The following is a 17,047-nucleotide window of genomic DNA, read 5'->3' as shown; positions in this document are numbered from 1 at the left end:
GTACTGGACCAGACGAGCTAGCCTGCACTCCCCACATGTATCAATGATCCTTGGGCTCCGTAGATCCTACCACCAGTTCACCGGTTGCACTTCTTTGGATCATATTTGGTAGTTACTAACCACTACATACTGCAAACACCCCCACAGGATCTGCTGTTTTGGAGATGCTCTGACCCAGTCATCTAACCATCACAATCTGACCTGTCAGTGTTGCTCAGATCCTTACATTTGCTCATTGTTCCTGATGCCAACAATTACTGACAGTTCCCTTGCTCCTTAATACTTGTACTGTATATGCCACGCCTTTACATGTTATATTTATAACAAGATCAATGTTACTTGGTTAGTGGCCGACTGATATATTTATAAGGTACCACAATTCATACTGAATGTCAGGACAAAAGTCTGATGTCCAAAGAACGCTCTGGAGACGCTCCACAATACCAATACAAATTGGTGAGGCAATATCAAGGCAGCGGTATACAACAGTTTTTAAATTTAGCAATCCCAGGAACACAGTTGCCTTAATACATTGTTGTTTTCTCTCTTCTTGTCTTTTTAACTCTTATATAAGTCTCACACTAAGTCCACTGCACCTTCAGTTTCGTTGTTCCTTTGTAAAAGTGACAATGACAATAAAGATCTATCTGAAATTGAAGAAGTCTGGAATTACCAGACTTCTTCCTAGCATTGGCCATTCAGCTAAACTTTTTAACCATGGAAGAAGGTCCTTAGTCAGGGAGGTCACCAAGGACCCAACTGTCTCTCTAATAGAGCTTCAGGAGTCCTCTGTTGAAATAGGAGAACCTGTTGTGAAAACAATAATCTCAGTAGCAGTGCACCAATCACTCATTTACAGTGTTTAACTCAGACTTAAGGTATACCAAACAACATTTAAAAGACTCTTGAGACCATAAGGAAAATGATTCAATCACCTGACTAGACAAACATTGAACTCTTTGGGCGTAACTCCAAGCACCATGTCTGGCAAAGATTAGGCATTGCTCATCACCCATGTAATTCCAGGGTAGCATGGGGATTGTAATAAACTAAAAGTTAAAGCCAAATCCTTTATTCTTGCTTTTCTCTGTGATTTTTCCAGCCACCAGGAGGAAAAAAAACACATCAGAGAATACAGGTCAGGGGTGGCCAACTCTGACCCTGGAGGGCCACAAAGGCTGCAGGTGTTTGTTCCAAACCTGTTGCTTAATTAGAAGCAAATCCTCACCAATAACAGATCTTATTTACTTTCATGGCTTGTTAGTGTTTTAACTCTACCACGTCAGTTCATTCTTAAATCATAGATTTGTTTTTCTTTTCTAGTGATGCATATACTGTATCATCCAAGTGATCTAAAGCCTAAAACGAATGAGTAATTTTCAGTTCTTCACTTTCTCTTCAGTTTCCTTCTGAGTACTCAATTAAACCAAATAGTGAACCATGAATACACACGGGTAGAAATGGAGACAACCTACATGTAGAACTGTTGGTTCCTTTGTCAGTTGCATCTTATTGCTAATAAAAGAGCAGTTATTAAAACAATGAATACAGCTGTTTAAGACTAAAATAAGCAATTAAGGGTTCGAAATCTCAACAAGCGAGACAACTAAAATGAAGCAAAAAAAATATGTCATTTGAGCAATAAATGATTTCTCAAGAAGCAAATGTTTTGGAACAAAAACCTGAAGCCACTGCAGCCCTCCAGGACTGACACTGGTCAATAGGAAATAAACAAAATGAAGTTAATTATTAGCAAAAACTAGACACTAATTAAGAAAATGGTTAGAATGAAAACCTATAGCCACTGTGGTGCTCAGGGATCAGCATTAGCCACCCCGTATTACAGATGCTTTAGTTCCTAATTGAACACTAATAAAACCCTGGGCATATTTTTTAATCAGTGGCATCAAACCAAACTAAATACATAATTTATAAGCCTTTAATAAGGAAATCCTGACAATCATTTCAGTTATAGGAAGTAACTAATGACTAGAACAGTGACATTGTAACTACAATTCACAAGTGAGGAAAAACTGGATCCTAGTATTTATAGACCAATAAGCCTTCTGTTCCAAAAAAAATAATAGAAATACTTCATATTGAAAATAATATACTAAACAACAGAGAAAATGAGTTTGATTAGAGAAAGACTTCACACAACAATTTGTTTTTTTTCTGGACACTTAAATAGAAAGAAAAAAGCAATGATCTCTGCTTGGACTGTTAACACGATCTGATTTATATTAGTTATACTGACCCTAATATCGTTAGCAAAGATATGAATATTACAGATGACATTAAAACTGGAAGGACAGCTAATACTCAGAAAGCAGCAAAAAGACCTGGACCATCTTAAAAACTCAAACAATACTTGGAAAATGCAATTCAATGAACAAAAGTGCCAAGTGGTACATGTAAGTACAAAAAACATTAAGAATATCTACAAGATAGATATACCTCTGTCCCAGCGGAAACAACATTTTCTTCAAACAGGCGACGTGCAGAGTCATTTAAAAAAGGAAACAATTTAGATTATATTGAAGAAATGTCAAAATAAATAAAGATATATTAAGCTTATAATCCTATACTGAGACTGCATCTGGTGTCCTGTGTGCATCCCTGGTCACCACACTACCAAAAAAAAAAAAAAATAGATAAGCTCAGGAAAAAAAAAAGTGCAGCAATCAAGTGCACCTCTGGACTAATGGGAGTGTCCTACTCTGAGAAGATTGTGGATTTAAACGTTTAGTTTTTTAGCTGGGAAAACTGTGTAGGGACCTAACCCCCCTAATTCTCACAAACATTAATAAACGTTAAACAGTGACTCAAATACCTGAGGACACCATTGAAAAACATTTAAAATTGTAGAAAGGAAGCACTTATTTACACAAAGAGTCTTAGGAATCTGAAAACAAACTACCAAAATGTGCAGTTGAGGCAAAAATATTGCCAACTTTTAAAATGTATCAGGATGAGATATTTGGACAGCTTAACTAACCAAAAAAGGTAATGGACCGAATGACGGAACGTCTTGCTTGGTTTAAACAAGTAACCCTTATTTTAAGAATTTTGATGGAATCTAAAAATAATGTCATAATGCCTTCTCTTCAAGACATTCACTGTTCTAGAAAGGAAAACAATAGAAATAAAGATTTCAGCCATTCTGCACAGATGCTTTTCTCACTCCTACCATTTGACAAGTGGTACATGATCATGGGCACTCAAAGCACATTTTCAGTTTCTACCCACATGTTGTAAGATTGATGAACAGTCTGTTGTAAGAATTCAAGTATTGCAACATTACAAACAGTGTGTAAAAACATATATTTGCCAATATAGGTCTGGAGCAAAAATCCTAGAAATGTTATAACAAAAAAAATTATAAAACTTACAGCAACTCCATTTTAGTCACTTTCAAAATATATTCTCCCTAAGATGCAATATGCTCGTCCCAGCTTTTTTTCCATTCCTTGAGACAAGTCTAAAGCCTTTTTTCCTGGATTTCTTCCACAGTAACAAATCTTCCTTTCAGTCTCGTTTTTGCTTTATTGATATCTTCAGTCTTGCATCCTCAGTGTTCCTTGTTTTCAATTCATATTGAACTGTTTATTACGTCAAAATGTTAATGACTAAGGTACAGTATGTGATGCTTTCGGTCGGCACCGAGGAGGTTCTGGCAAACCGTCAGGCGCCTCAGGAGGGGAAAGTGGTGCTCCACCAACACTGTGTACAGTGGGGATGGGGCTCTGCTGACTTGAACTGCAGACTTTATTGACCGGTGGAAGGAATACTTTGAGGATCTTCTCAATCCCACCAGCACGTCTTCCTTAGAGGCGGCAGAGCTGGAGGACTCTGGGGGGGCGTCCATATTAGGGGCCGAGGTTGCAGAGGTAGTTAAAAAGCTCAGAGGTGGCTGGGCCCCTGGGGTGGACGAGGTTCACCCTGGGTTCCTCAAGGTTCTGTCCTGGTTGACATGTCTCTGCAACATTGTATGGACATCGGGGGCAGTGCCTCTCAATTGGCAAACCGGGGTGGTGGTCCCCCTTTTTAAGAATGGTGACCGGAGGATGTCTACAACTATAGGGGGATCACACTCTTCAGCCTCCCCGGTAAGGTCTATTCAGGGGTGCTGGAGAAGAGAGTTCGGTCGATGGTCGAATCTTGGATTCAAGAGGAACAATGCGGATTCCATCCCGGCTGTGGAACACTGGACCAGCTCTACACCCTGGCCAGGATCCTGGAGGGGGCATGGGAGTTTGCCCAACCAGTCCACATGTGTTTTATGGATTTGGAGAAGGCATTCGACCATGTCCCTCAAAGCATCCTGTGGGGTGTGCTCTGAGAGTACGGGGTACAAGGGTCGTTGTTACGAGCCATTCAGTCCCGGTACAGGAGGAGCAGGAGCTTGGTCCGCATTGCCAGTAATAAGTCGAACTCGCTTCCTGTTGAGGTTGGACTCTGCCAGGGCTTCCCTTTGTCTCCAATTCTGTTCATAAGTTTTATGGACAGAGTTTCTAGGCGCAGCCAAGGAGCGGAGGGGGTCTGGTTTGTTGACCTCAGAATCTCGTCTCTGCTATTTGTGGATGACGTGGTTCTGTTGGCTTCATTGGACAGTAACCTCCAGCTCACTGGAGTGGTTCGCAGCTGAGTGTGAAGCAGCGGGGATGAGAGTCAGCACCTCTAAATCTGAGGCCATGGTTCTCAGCCGGAAAAGGGTGGAATGCTCTCTCCAGGTTGGGAACACATGACTGCCTCAAGTGGAGGAGTTCAAGTATCTTAGGGTCTTGTTCACTCACAAGTAAGGGAAGAATGGAGCAGGAGGTCGACAGACGGATCGGTGCAGCATCCGCAGTAATGCGGGCTCTACAACGGTCCGTCGTGGTGAAGAGAGAGCTGAGCCAAAAGGTGAGGCTGTCGATTTACCAGTCGACCTATGTTCCTACCCTCACCTATGGCCACGAGCTTTGGGTAGTGACTGAAAGAGCAAGATTGCGGATACAAGCAGCCGAAATGAGAGTTCTCCGCAGAGTGGCTGGGCTTTTCCTTAGAGATAGGGTGAGGAGTTCAGTTTTCCGGGAGAGACTCGGAGTAGAGTCATTGCTCCTGCGCATTGAGAGGAGTCAGTTGAGGTGGTTCGAGCATCTGGTCAGGATGGCCCCCTGGACGCCTCCCTGAGGAGGTGTTCCAGGCATGTCCCACTGGGAGAAGGCCACAGGGCAGACCTAGGACATACTGGAGGGATTATATCTCCCAGCTGGCCTGGGAACACCTCGGGGTCCTCCCAGAGGAGCTGGAGGTGGTGGCCGGGGATAGGAAGGTCTGGGCTTCCCTGCTTAGGCTGCTGCCGCCGCGACCCGACCTAGGATAAGCGGTGGATAATGGATGGATGGATATAAAGAAGCCAGTTTGTAAGACTTCATAATGATGGTAGTGGGTACATCAGCAGGTTTCTGAACATGAGCCAAAACACAGTTGCAGCAGTGGTTATATGGTATAGGAAGCAGCATACTACCAACAACAGAAAGTGCAATGGCTATATTAAAAAACAGATAGGCAATTGCTTCTGACTTGGCACACAGATTGTCTGTGGAAATTGGTGATGTCTGGAAGAAAAAACCTTTACTTAAAAAAAACAAAAAAACACCCTGAAGATTAAACTTTGCCAAAAAACACACAAAAACTAGCCTGATGAAGCCTGGCAGGACACTCGTTGGATAGATTAAACTAAAATAAATTTGTCTGGAACTGATAGGGTCCTGCCATGAAATACTGAAATGGGAGTGTGCTGATATGGCATAGGAGAGATGATATTTTTACATGGCGCTCTGAATTCAAGTTTTTATCACCAAATACTGAATGAAAAGATGTCTCCCAGTCACAGCTGGCTTGGCAGGAGGAGAATTATCCAACATGACACTGATCCCAGACACAATTCAGAAATCATACAAAAGTTTTTAAAGAAGAAAAAAGTGAATACTATGACCTTGGCAAGTATGCCTTATGATTTGAATCCAAAAGAACACCTTTAGGCATTTTAAAGCGGAAGGTAGTGTAACACCATCCTTCAAGCAAAGTAAAACTTACAAAAATCATCCTTGAAGAATGGCAGAAAATCTCTCCGAAGATTTATGCAAGACCAGCATCATCTATACCTGGAAGGATTGAATCTGTCATCAGAAAATAAGGCCAGATATAAAATGTATAAAAAAAATAAAAATACAAGACAAATCTCATTAATAAACTGTGTAATGACTTTTGTTGCAGTTGTGATACATATGAACCTTTCATCAGTGTTTAATTAGTCAGAAATTACTGTTATTCAAACTGACTGGCTTCATTCTTCTTGGGCTTTGGCTACAAATAAAATCACATGCATTATATGGACACGGTTTGTAAATAAACAAAATTGTACTGATAATGACCAGGGGTGTCTTCAAATTTTGTTATATACGGAAACTTCTTTTATTGCCACTAGGTTGATGATGCCTACATCTTTTTCATTTACTCTGTTTCAGTCCAGTCTGAACTGCTTCTCTACCATCTCAATACAGATGAAAGGACATCATCTTACTTAGTCACTCTTGTGACACCTTGTACATGCGTTTTTCAATTAACAAATCTTACTCTAATCATATTCATGACAACATCACCTTCTCACTACTAAAATACTATCAAGAAACTTTGTGTGACCATGGATTTACTAGTTCAGTCTTGTCACCTTTTTGTTTCACAACATCCAAACAACAAATAATAACTACACACTCTCCTTCAGGCTTTTGGTCTCTCCAGGCTAGGTGGTGAATCTTCCATCCATCCATCCATTATCCAACCACCTGAATCCGAACACAGGGTCACGGGGGTCTGCTGGAGCCAATCCCAGCCAACACAGGGCACAAGGCAGGAAGCTGTTCCGGGCAGGGTGCTGGACACACACAAACACACCCACAAACCAAGCACACACTAGGGCCAATTTAGAATCACCAATCCACCTAACCTGCATGTCTTTGGACTGTGGGAGGAAACCGGAGCGCCCGGAGGAAACTCAAGCAGACACGGGGAGAACATGCAAACTCCACGCAGGGAGGACCCAGGAAGCGAACCCAGGTCTCCTAACTGTGAGGCAGCAGCGCTACCCACTGTGCCACCGTGCCGCCCATGGTGAATCTTACTTTTGTTAATTCTCAAGGTATCTGCAATCCAGACTCTCCAACTAATCCAGAACGCCCCACGGGACTTGTGAGGTCTGTTTGTATTTTCATATACAATACACTTTTCTCTTTTCATTTTAGATTTGCTTTCCAGTTGATACTAGAACCCACTTTAAAAATTGTTCCTGAACTTAGAGGTCTGTGCAAAACTATCATCTGCAATGCCACCAGTTTTGTGTCTCACCATGTGAACTTCCAAGGTGGCTTTTTTTTTTGTTTTTGCCCACTAACTATGCCTCCATTAAACAAACATAATAAAAATTACTGTTCTCAGGCTGTGATATGAACCTTCAATAAACAGTTGAAATTCTGACACAACCCTGCCCTGCAGGCTATTAGTATACAGTATAGTAAGCCCATTTTAAAAAAAAAAAAAAAAAACATTCTGTAGTACAGCATCAGGAAGAGCTGAAGTATTTGGCAGCTTTAGGAAGGAGGCAGGTATGGAAATTCCAAAATATTGCTAGTCAAGCACAGGGCGAATTTAAACACAAATGTAGATGAAGGTTGTTAAAGAACACTTTTGGACACTTAATGCAAAAATGCATTGTCAGAAATTAGTAGAAAGAAAGTGTATAGTAATTTCCTTTTAATCAACAGACATATTGGTAATCAAAATACTGTATATTGTAAGAGACCATATAATATACTCTTCAGTTAATTACAATTTTTTAAAATGTCTAAGCTTTAAATGAGTTTATGTAACTTTAACCACTTTAGTATTAATCTTGAGCATGATTAGTGTTTGTAATTCTATACAATTATGGTTGAGCTCGAGTCAGACTGTGTAATGTGTACTGATCTGCTATAAGGTGAAAAGCTCAAATAACTCTCGGGTGAGTATTCTGCAATCTAATGGATAAAATAACATTATGGTGCCAAAAAAAACAAAACAAATCATAATCATGAATATTTCTGTGTTTTTCCACTTTAAGGTAACTCATCAATATACATAAGAGGGCAGAGCCTTGAACCAAAACATAATGGAAGTGTAAATAAGAAGCTGTGAAGTCAAGTTTAACAAAAAGCTGAAACTGAACCATTAGTTGAACGAAGAGACAGTGATGACAATGTGATCCATCAGATATTGACACTGATAGTAAAACTGACACATATGGACTATACAGTTTTACTGCCATGATATGCTTTGTGAACTCGATTGCCTGAAGGTTTACCATGGTGCAAAAGTAGATGCATGGCCCACAGACAAAACGAATGCAATCAAGCAGAAAGTCAAGAAAGATGCTAGTACCCTAAGCAATGGTCACAATGCAGAAACTGTTAATGTGTCACAGGAAATGTGTAAGTCACAAAGCCTTGCACTGTACTAACATACAATAACAAAAGGGGCACGTCAATTTTGTGGATCGGGCATTGTGATTCTACCCTCTCATGTTCAAGCAAAAGAAAAAAAATTATTATAAGAAAAATGTGCAAAGAAACATGCTTCTACGGTCCCAGTTGCAACATTGGGTTGTGAGTTGGTTTCAAAACATGTCAAACGAAGGACGTGCATTAAGTGTGCATCAGTACAATGGTGGACAGCAGACATACATTTCCTAATATTTTTGATATTTACGTGATTCTGTTACACCTAATAACACATTTTTCTTGATGAAAAAAATTCAATGTTTTACCAGGAATAAACTTAATGCTGAGCAGGTTAAGGCAGGAAATGTCCTGGCTCCGCAACAAGTCAAATGCAGTACGAATGTTAAGCAGTTAAACAACTATATCAGCTATCACTGCTTGCTGTCCTATATAGAAATGAAATAAACTTTGCCTCAATGTTGCTAAGACAATTACAATAAAGTTGTAGCCCACTGTCACAAAGTAAGGGAAGTGAGGTGACCATAAAGTATTTTATAATGTATCCATTAAACAACAGCTCTTGCAGAAAGTGAAATCTACTAGCTGCTTGTTTTCAGTTTCTATGCATTACAGAATACATTATTTACATGTCAAAGAATTGTTAAACAGAACTTAATGCCAATTCAGTACTCAAGGAGTACAAACAATTCACATGCTGTACTAGGTATAGTGCAACATGCTCTTTTTGTTTCATTAAAAAAGCACTTCCTTTCATTGTTTTGTTAAGCTAAATCATAGATGTGATTAAGGAATGACAAAATATTGCATACAGATGCTTTATAGGAGAACAAAAACTATTTACACCTAGTCAAGGTCTAGAAATCCAAAACATTCATAAAAAGTAGTAGTTCCAACATAATACACTATCATATGAACAATATATATAATAATCATATGAAAAAGTAAAATAATTAAAAGTAAGCACTCTATATGAATATTGTTTTCAATTGGCCAATGGAAAGGAAACTACACAATGTTCTAATTTTAATCCTACAGTATTTCTAAAAAATCAGTCTGAATAAATTACATTTCAGATGAAAAATAAATCTGGTTTATCACTTCATACATATTTCAAACCTATCCAAAAGTTAAGATAATCTTTTATTACTTTAAATCATTTAAAAAATTATAGGACATCCTGAACTATAAATACTGTGCAACTAGACAACAGATAAAATATAAGCATTAATTATGTTTAAATGCTACTTAAAGAACAACACATTGCATTGTTGTGTGATGTGCATACCTGCACAATTTAAATATCACAAGATTATTTCAATATCTGCTGGAGTTTAAATGAATCACGTAATTTTTGGAAATGTTGTTCTTTTTGAAGACAAGCATTTGTCTTTTTTGCCATATGGTTTTGTAGTATTTATAAAGCCCTGGGTTGCCTAAATAAAACTGCACAAATTCTACTCATACTGATATACAACACATGAAAACAATTACTTCAAGTACTTATCATAATGTTATATCGTTAACATAAGCTGTTCAATATGTTAGTTGTCATTATTCACTAATTTCAAAGGATAAGATATTTTACAATTCAGATTTGTGTGAGACATAGTATTATTGATTTCATAAAATGATTACAAATCTTAAATTTGTCAATAAATATTCAATACAATTAGTGCAAAACACAAGTTACTCTGGACACAAAATAAGACATTTTACATTCTTTCAGACTGAAATTTTGAAAATACATTATAACTGTTTTTGGATTTTGTTATAACAATGACAACCTTCATGCAGTTTGAAATTATTTAAATTTACAATATGACACAGACATTCCCATAATTGCTTAACAATCATCCATAAGTACTAAAAATTGACTGGGGAACATAATACAACAAATAACATTTTCTAACTTGCCAAACTGAAAGTCATAAAAATTCATACAGTGATCTTATTTTTAGTAAATTTGAAAGATCATCACCCAACATATGTACTTGCATTAACTCTGTCATACTATACATCTCTGTACTATAAATATATATTTTAAATAATTTTCTAAATCTGAAAAATAGATGAGACAAGTGAATAAAATGGAAATAAGCAAACAAAAATTTCATGTGTTTTGCAAAATTGATACAAAAAAGTTACCTTTAAAGTTTTAAAACACTAGAATATTTGCCATTAACCATTTTATTTTGAGTCCTCCAAAATAAATGATCTACAATATCTGTATACTTTCAAATTAAATAACTTTGTACGATCTGTCTCGGCTTTAAAATATAAATTTGGGGTGGGTGATGCTCTCCATGCAGCATTAAGCAGAATGGGTGCATGTTGTTCGCAGTACACACTCCCGCAAACATTTACAAATATTCACGCAAGGAAAACTCAGAATCACTAATCAACCTAATTTAAATAGTATATTGAAGGAACCTGGAGTTCACAGTCCTTAATTACCATGAGCCCCTGTTATATAAAAAAATATATACATAAAATATTTCTTACCCAGCCAGAATTTTTTTTAAATGTAAATTTCTTTAATTTAAAACCAGTATAGGTTTGAATACAAGAACAAAAACAAAATTTTAAACATTAACATTTCTCAAAGCCGAAATTAGAATAATAGAAACACTGGGATAAATTTGTATTAAAGCAATTTTCTGTGACAAGTGTACAACAAGATCATAAAGAAAGATCTTAATTATATATGACTGTGCTTATATTTAAAATAGAGTTTAAAATTCGATGTATTTGTAAAAGAGACAATACTTGTCACTTTACATTAAAGGATTTTCAAAACCTTATATTCCAGTATGTTTTAGAATGCTATGCAAACCACTCTTGCCTTCTTGCACATCTTTGAATTTTAATGGCGTACATAAAACACAATTAAAATGGTACAATATTTTATAAACAATTGTGTGAAGATTAAAAAAAAAGTAACCTAGATACGTATACATGACACAAAACACTTTTCAAGTGGAAAACACTACTTGGATTCAAAAAACAAAACAGAAATCAGTCTGACATCATAATGTGTAACTGGGCAAGTCAGATTAGAAATGATTCATTCCATGGTTGTCACTCATAATTTATACTTCTGTTGTAACACGATCCCCCCAACCCCTTTTCAATTTCATGTTTTTGTTTATTTAATATTATATTATTTATATATATATATATATATATATATATATATATATATATATATATATATAAAAAAAAAAACTGAAGACCCAGATGGCTGAAGAATCCAGTAATAAATCCCAGCTGGGCTTCATAAAAAAATATACTTCTAAATAAAAGTTATAAGCAAAAAAGAGCTGAATTACTGGAAATGTTTTCCATTTCATGTGTTACAACGTCTTCAGATATTGAAAGAATTGCAGAGGACACTGGGAAATCACCTGCTCCTTTTCTTCATTCTTGAAGACAGATTTAGCTGCCCAAGGTGAATGCCTGCATCCGTTTTGCTATATCATATACATAAGCAATATCGGGCCTCTTTTCAGGATCCGGGTTTATACACATGTCTACTAATTTTCTCAGCTTGAAGAAAGAACAAGAAAATAATGTTATTGAAACAAAGTGTTGTTTAACTAGGGAACATAAATTAATACACTTTATGAACTATATGAAAACTATGCTTCAAAGTCACAAAATGTTTTCTTTTTTTAAAGTTGAATTGTATTCCTTTTCATGAACTAGTTTTTTCCCAGTCATTGTGTTATACAATTATTAATATTTATAAATATAAAATTGCATAGCAAATAACAAAGATCTTAATGGAGGTCTGACCAGTTTAAAGTGGGCAATAAGTACTGGAACCAGGTGCAAAAGACAATCAAAGCTACTTACGAAAAGTGTTAAGTATTTTTTAAGAAAAAATACTGGCTTTGAGTTTTTTGTATCAGTTTTATGTAAAGTAATTTTACAATTCTAGATTTCAATAAACATGGCAACACAGGAGTTAGTGCAGCTGTGTTATGGATCCAGCATCATAGAACTGAATCCCTAATCCAATTGACATCATTGGATTTTCTTCTTCACATGATGGGTTTCCTCTTACATCACCCTGTGATGATCTGGCAACCTGTCTGGGACTGCTGAGATTGGCTCTCCCACCCATAACTTTGGATTGGATTAAGTGGGTTTGAGAATGTTATGTTATGGTCTTACACTCTAAAGAAACTGAAACTTTGAGCACCAACTATTTAAGAACAATTTTACTTAAATGATTGTAACTTTTTTCTCTGCTCACTTTAAGCTCCAGAGAGGTATCACTTTAAACAAGTTATGATTTACAGTCTATTCAAATAAAATGTATACACTTTATGCAAGTCATGAACAGTAATATTACTTCTGAAGTTAGATTACAGAGAGAAATGCTTAGGTATGTCTGGAAACTTTGATGGTACAGTAACTAAACAATAGTTTAAGGTCACACTTTTTGTGTATAAATTGATCATAATTATTTTCATTAAAAAGTCTAAGAATTACTACAACAATCAAAAATGAACACAAACATAAAAAGATGGCAATTGTTGTTTTACATAAACAAATCATGAGTAATCAAATTCACTAATTTAAGCAAGCAAGATAAACAGTATTTGTTTCAAACACATTGCTTGATACCACACTGTGAACTTGTATATTCTTAGTATGCATAAACAAAAAGGGGCACTTTAAACATATATAGGAGTAAACATGGACAGATGAACTTGCATAATTATGATGCAAAGGAGGACTATTGACAGTAATAGACCAGAAAATTCAAGCATATATTTCTTTCATAATTACATGGGATGGTGACATGTATGAATACAAATGGGTAAAATGATAATTACTACTAAATTGCTCTACTTCCACATATAATGAATGTGTTGCACAGATACAACACAATATACAAAACCACATATATACGCATAATATGTACAAGAATGCCTCACTATGGAGTTGTTAGTAGCAAAGAAAGTTATTTCAAAAGTAATAGCATTAATACTTATGCAGAATATTTAAAGCTATGATTTCTTACTTTACTAGCTATGTAATCCTCCATCTGGGCTATATCCTTTGTAATTGCCCTTTGGATATGAAGATTTGCATCCCCCCACCCAACTTCACACTTAAATGCAGTAAGAGGCTGAGCAAAGCAGCCCTGCAGGCAGGCTTACTTCAACCAGCTAGCAGTAGCATCATCATTAAAATTCTGTGCAAGGTCACCATAGCAACCGCCTGCAAAGTCTCCTCCGTTGCGCTCGGCATCTCCTAATCAGGGAGCATGTGAAATGCAAATTTAGACAGTCTGAAAATTAGTCAAGAAAAATAGGGGATATGTGAAATATTCATGTGTTTCATGCTGAAATAAAGATGGACAGACAGGGAAAATGACACAACAAAGAATGTCTGACTTTTAAAATATAATTTTTTTCAGATTTTTTTTTTAACCCCAACTCTGACTAAATCATGCGTATGTGCACACAAACAAAAGGTTATTACTGCAAAAACAATCGAAGGTAATTAAGAAGTATATACACAATTTGTCTTGTCAGAGTGTTTTCTGCAAAGACAATCAGCTTTATTCTCCACATTAATCTATTTTTAATTTTCTTTTAAAGACTAACAATAACAATGCTTGAAATACTTTGATCCAACTAATCATTAAAATATTTCAAATAAATTGTTATTCACACACGCATCTACATTACTTGTCACTATGGAAATGAATGTCACTGACCTTGGTTAGTATTTTTAAAAACAATTATTATGAAAGTACTTCTTAAATGTTAGCAGCAGCATCATGCAGCAGTAGTTAGCACTGAAGCCTGACAGTTACAAGCACCTAGGCTTTATATCAGGCCTGGTCACTACTTTGTGTAGTTAGTCTCACCCTTGTACCAAAGAAGTGTATGTTATGTTCATTAGTGGCTCTAAGTGCAGTTATTGCTGATGAGTAAGGGTCTGTGTATTGGCGGTATCAATATCACATGCAAGTCTGTTGTTGTGTAATATTGCTGGAATATGCTGTAAAAAATATTTAGTTCAAAAATGAAGGCAATCGTGATTACACCTAGTACAAAAGTTTATTGGACCAAAGATTATCCACTTTATTGCTGGGCCTTCTAAGGCTGTAATTTCTAAATACTCTAATAATGAGAGGTGCTGAATTCTGAATTGATCACCTAAGGGGACTGATGTGGCTGAGGTGGTTTGACCCTCAATTGGATTGACAAAGAAAATGCAAATGGGAAAGTGAGGAAGACAATAAAGTATGAGGGATACATTTCAAGCCTTCAGAAAAAGTACCTGGTGCCAAAATTTATGTCAGAAAGGTGGACAATTTCAAATTAAGAAAGGAAAAGTTTTGAGCAATGTTAGCAAAAGGGTATCTAGTTTTAACTGAGAGGTACCAGCGGACAAAGATGTAAAAGATGATGTGGTAGACAGAGTGGCAAGACTAAGTGTGGAGGAGATCTGGCCAGAAAAAATGTCTCTCTTAGTTAAGAAACATCTTTAACTATATATGGTAAATGTAAAAAGTATTTAGAAAATGACAGGTTTCTAAAAGAATGCGCAAGATTGCGTGTTGCTGTAGTCAACCAACCACACATTTCTTATCCTTCCAGTTAAACTTGTGCATGGGGTACTGAAACAGAGATTTTGTCTAATGGTTGAAATATATACTGAGAAGCAGCAAGGAGGATACTATGTCCTTGGTTTGATACATTATATTGATTCAATCAATGTTTTATAAACTTTAATTTGGAATGAACACACAGAACAACTTCCTTCAAGTGCCATTGTAGACTAGCCACTTGATTTGAAACATTTGTTGATTCTGTAGCTACCACTGCCAATGTGGTGCTTAGGCACTATTCCCCCTCATATTTACGGCTTTCCCTCCCATATTACAAAGTAATGCAGATTAAGTGGTGGCTTTAAACTGTCCCTGTATGAAGAAGTATACCCTACAAAAAATGAAGGGATATTTGGAGGAGAAACAGTAGTTATACCCATTTTATTAAGAGGAGAAAAATGAATTTCTATACTGGGTTTTGTAGAATGTTTTAATAAGTCAGCAACCCAGAGGTCTATCATTACTAATCCCCCCATCAAACTTTGGGACACTAAGTTAAAAAAAATTTGAAACTGACAGCTGAGTGGTCACGTTATTGTGCTCTCTAAACACGTTTGTACTTTTTAACTCTTATAGTATAATAGAATAAAATTAAAAATAACAGCAGTCTCTTATTTATGAATTATTTTGATTTCCCAACTTTATTAAAGTAATCCAAGTAGGATTTTTAAATAAAATGCACAAGTGCTAGAGTTCCATACTGAAATTCAAGCCCTGATGTATATTTACTTAGGTGTTTTCTCTATGTGTTGCTGAAAAGGCAATCTTACATACTGACCTACAGTTTGGTGGGATGGCAGTTAAAAAAAAGTTTGCTGGTAAAAAAACATCAAATCAGCTCACTGAGTAGGGCCTCAGATTACGCAATCTGAAAGGACCTCAAAACCAGCCATACGATTCTTCCTCACTAGAAGGACCCATCAGGGTGGCTTGCATAACTAATAAAGATGCTCCTTGGGTAACTACTATAGAAAGGGCATAAAACGTAACCTACTGGGTTATTAATCAAGATACTTTAGACTAATTACATATCTCAAGTTTGTCTGAGAACACAACCAAACTCCTCCTGGAAATCAGTGATGAGGTTAGTTAATACTGGTATTAGCAAATCAGTTTGTTACTACAGTATTGTACACGAAAGAGTGGACATAAAATGAGTGAATGATTTTTAAATATAAGCTTGTTTTTCTATTTCTAACTAACCAGTGACTATGAAAAGAAAAAAAAAACTTGTTTTAATTTAAAACTATTTTCATTTATAAAATATTGGTGGTATGGATTAACATCATTAGAGATTTTTTTCTTTAACAGTAAGAAGGATTATAAATTAGTTCTTAGCCACATATATAATGACCTTCTTTGTCACATTCAATTTAGATAATAAAATGCGGGTAAGTTCAGCAGTATACTGAAGGTCATGCAGTAAGTCAGTCACTGAATCATTAGAAAATCCTGTATCATGTGACATTTCTTTATCAAACACAACACATAAAAGCAGGAAAAAGTAAATTCAAATAGACAAACACTGGCTGCAAAAAGTACATACTCATAATATTTATAAACATGAAATATTAAATACTGGAGAATATTAAATGCATACCAATAAAACACTAACAAGCATACAATATTAACAAACTAAACTTATTTGCCTCTGCTGAGAGAAAAAAGAAGCAACTTGGAACTCATATTTCTTACCTCATCTGAATAATGATCAGATGGAAGAGGAGGGTAGTCACACTGCTCAATTTTCTTGCACAAAGAAAAGAGGTTCATTTTATCACCATAGAATGGACTTTGTAGGGCAGCCATCTGAGAATTTAGAGAAAAATTATTTCTAATAAACTAGACTGTAACATTAATTAGCTTAAGCAAT

General features: G+C 36.2%; 1 protein-coding gene across 2 annotated transcripts in view; it reads right to left on the bottom strand.

Annotated features, from left to right (window-relative positions):
* Window positions 1-10,711: 10,711 nt before the first annotated feature.
* The window catches only part of nek7 (NIMA-related kinase 7), a 239,614-nt gene continuing 233,278 nt past the window's right edge, over window positions 10,712-17,047 (bottom strand). For both annotated transcript variants that reach the window (XM_028811046.2, XM_028811047.2), the window contains exons 9-10: window positions 16,870-16,983; window positions 10,712-12,086 (exon numbers count right to left, since the gene is read on the bottom strand). In XM_028811046.2, coding sequence (XP_028666879.1) covers window positions 11,976-12,086; window positions 16,870-16,983 — 225 coding nt within the window. In that variant the 3' untranslated portion in view covers window positions 10,712-11,975. The remainder of the gene's footprint in view (window positions 12,087-16,869; window positions 16,984-17,047) is intronic.

This window comes from Erpetoichthys calabaricus, chromosome 10, assembly GCF_900747795.2.
Source record: "Erpetoichthys calabaricus chromosome 10, fErpCal1.3, whole genome shotgun sequence".
Classification (NCBI taxonomy): Eukaryota; Metazoa; Chordata; class Cladistia; order Polypteriformes; family Polypteridae; genus Erpetoichthys; species Erpetoichthys calabaricus.
Note: the sequence above shows the minus strand (reverse complement) of the source record. Positions and strands in the feature narration are given on the sequence as shown.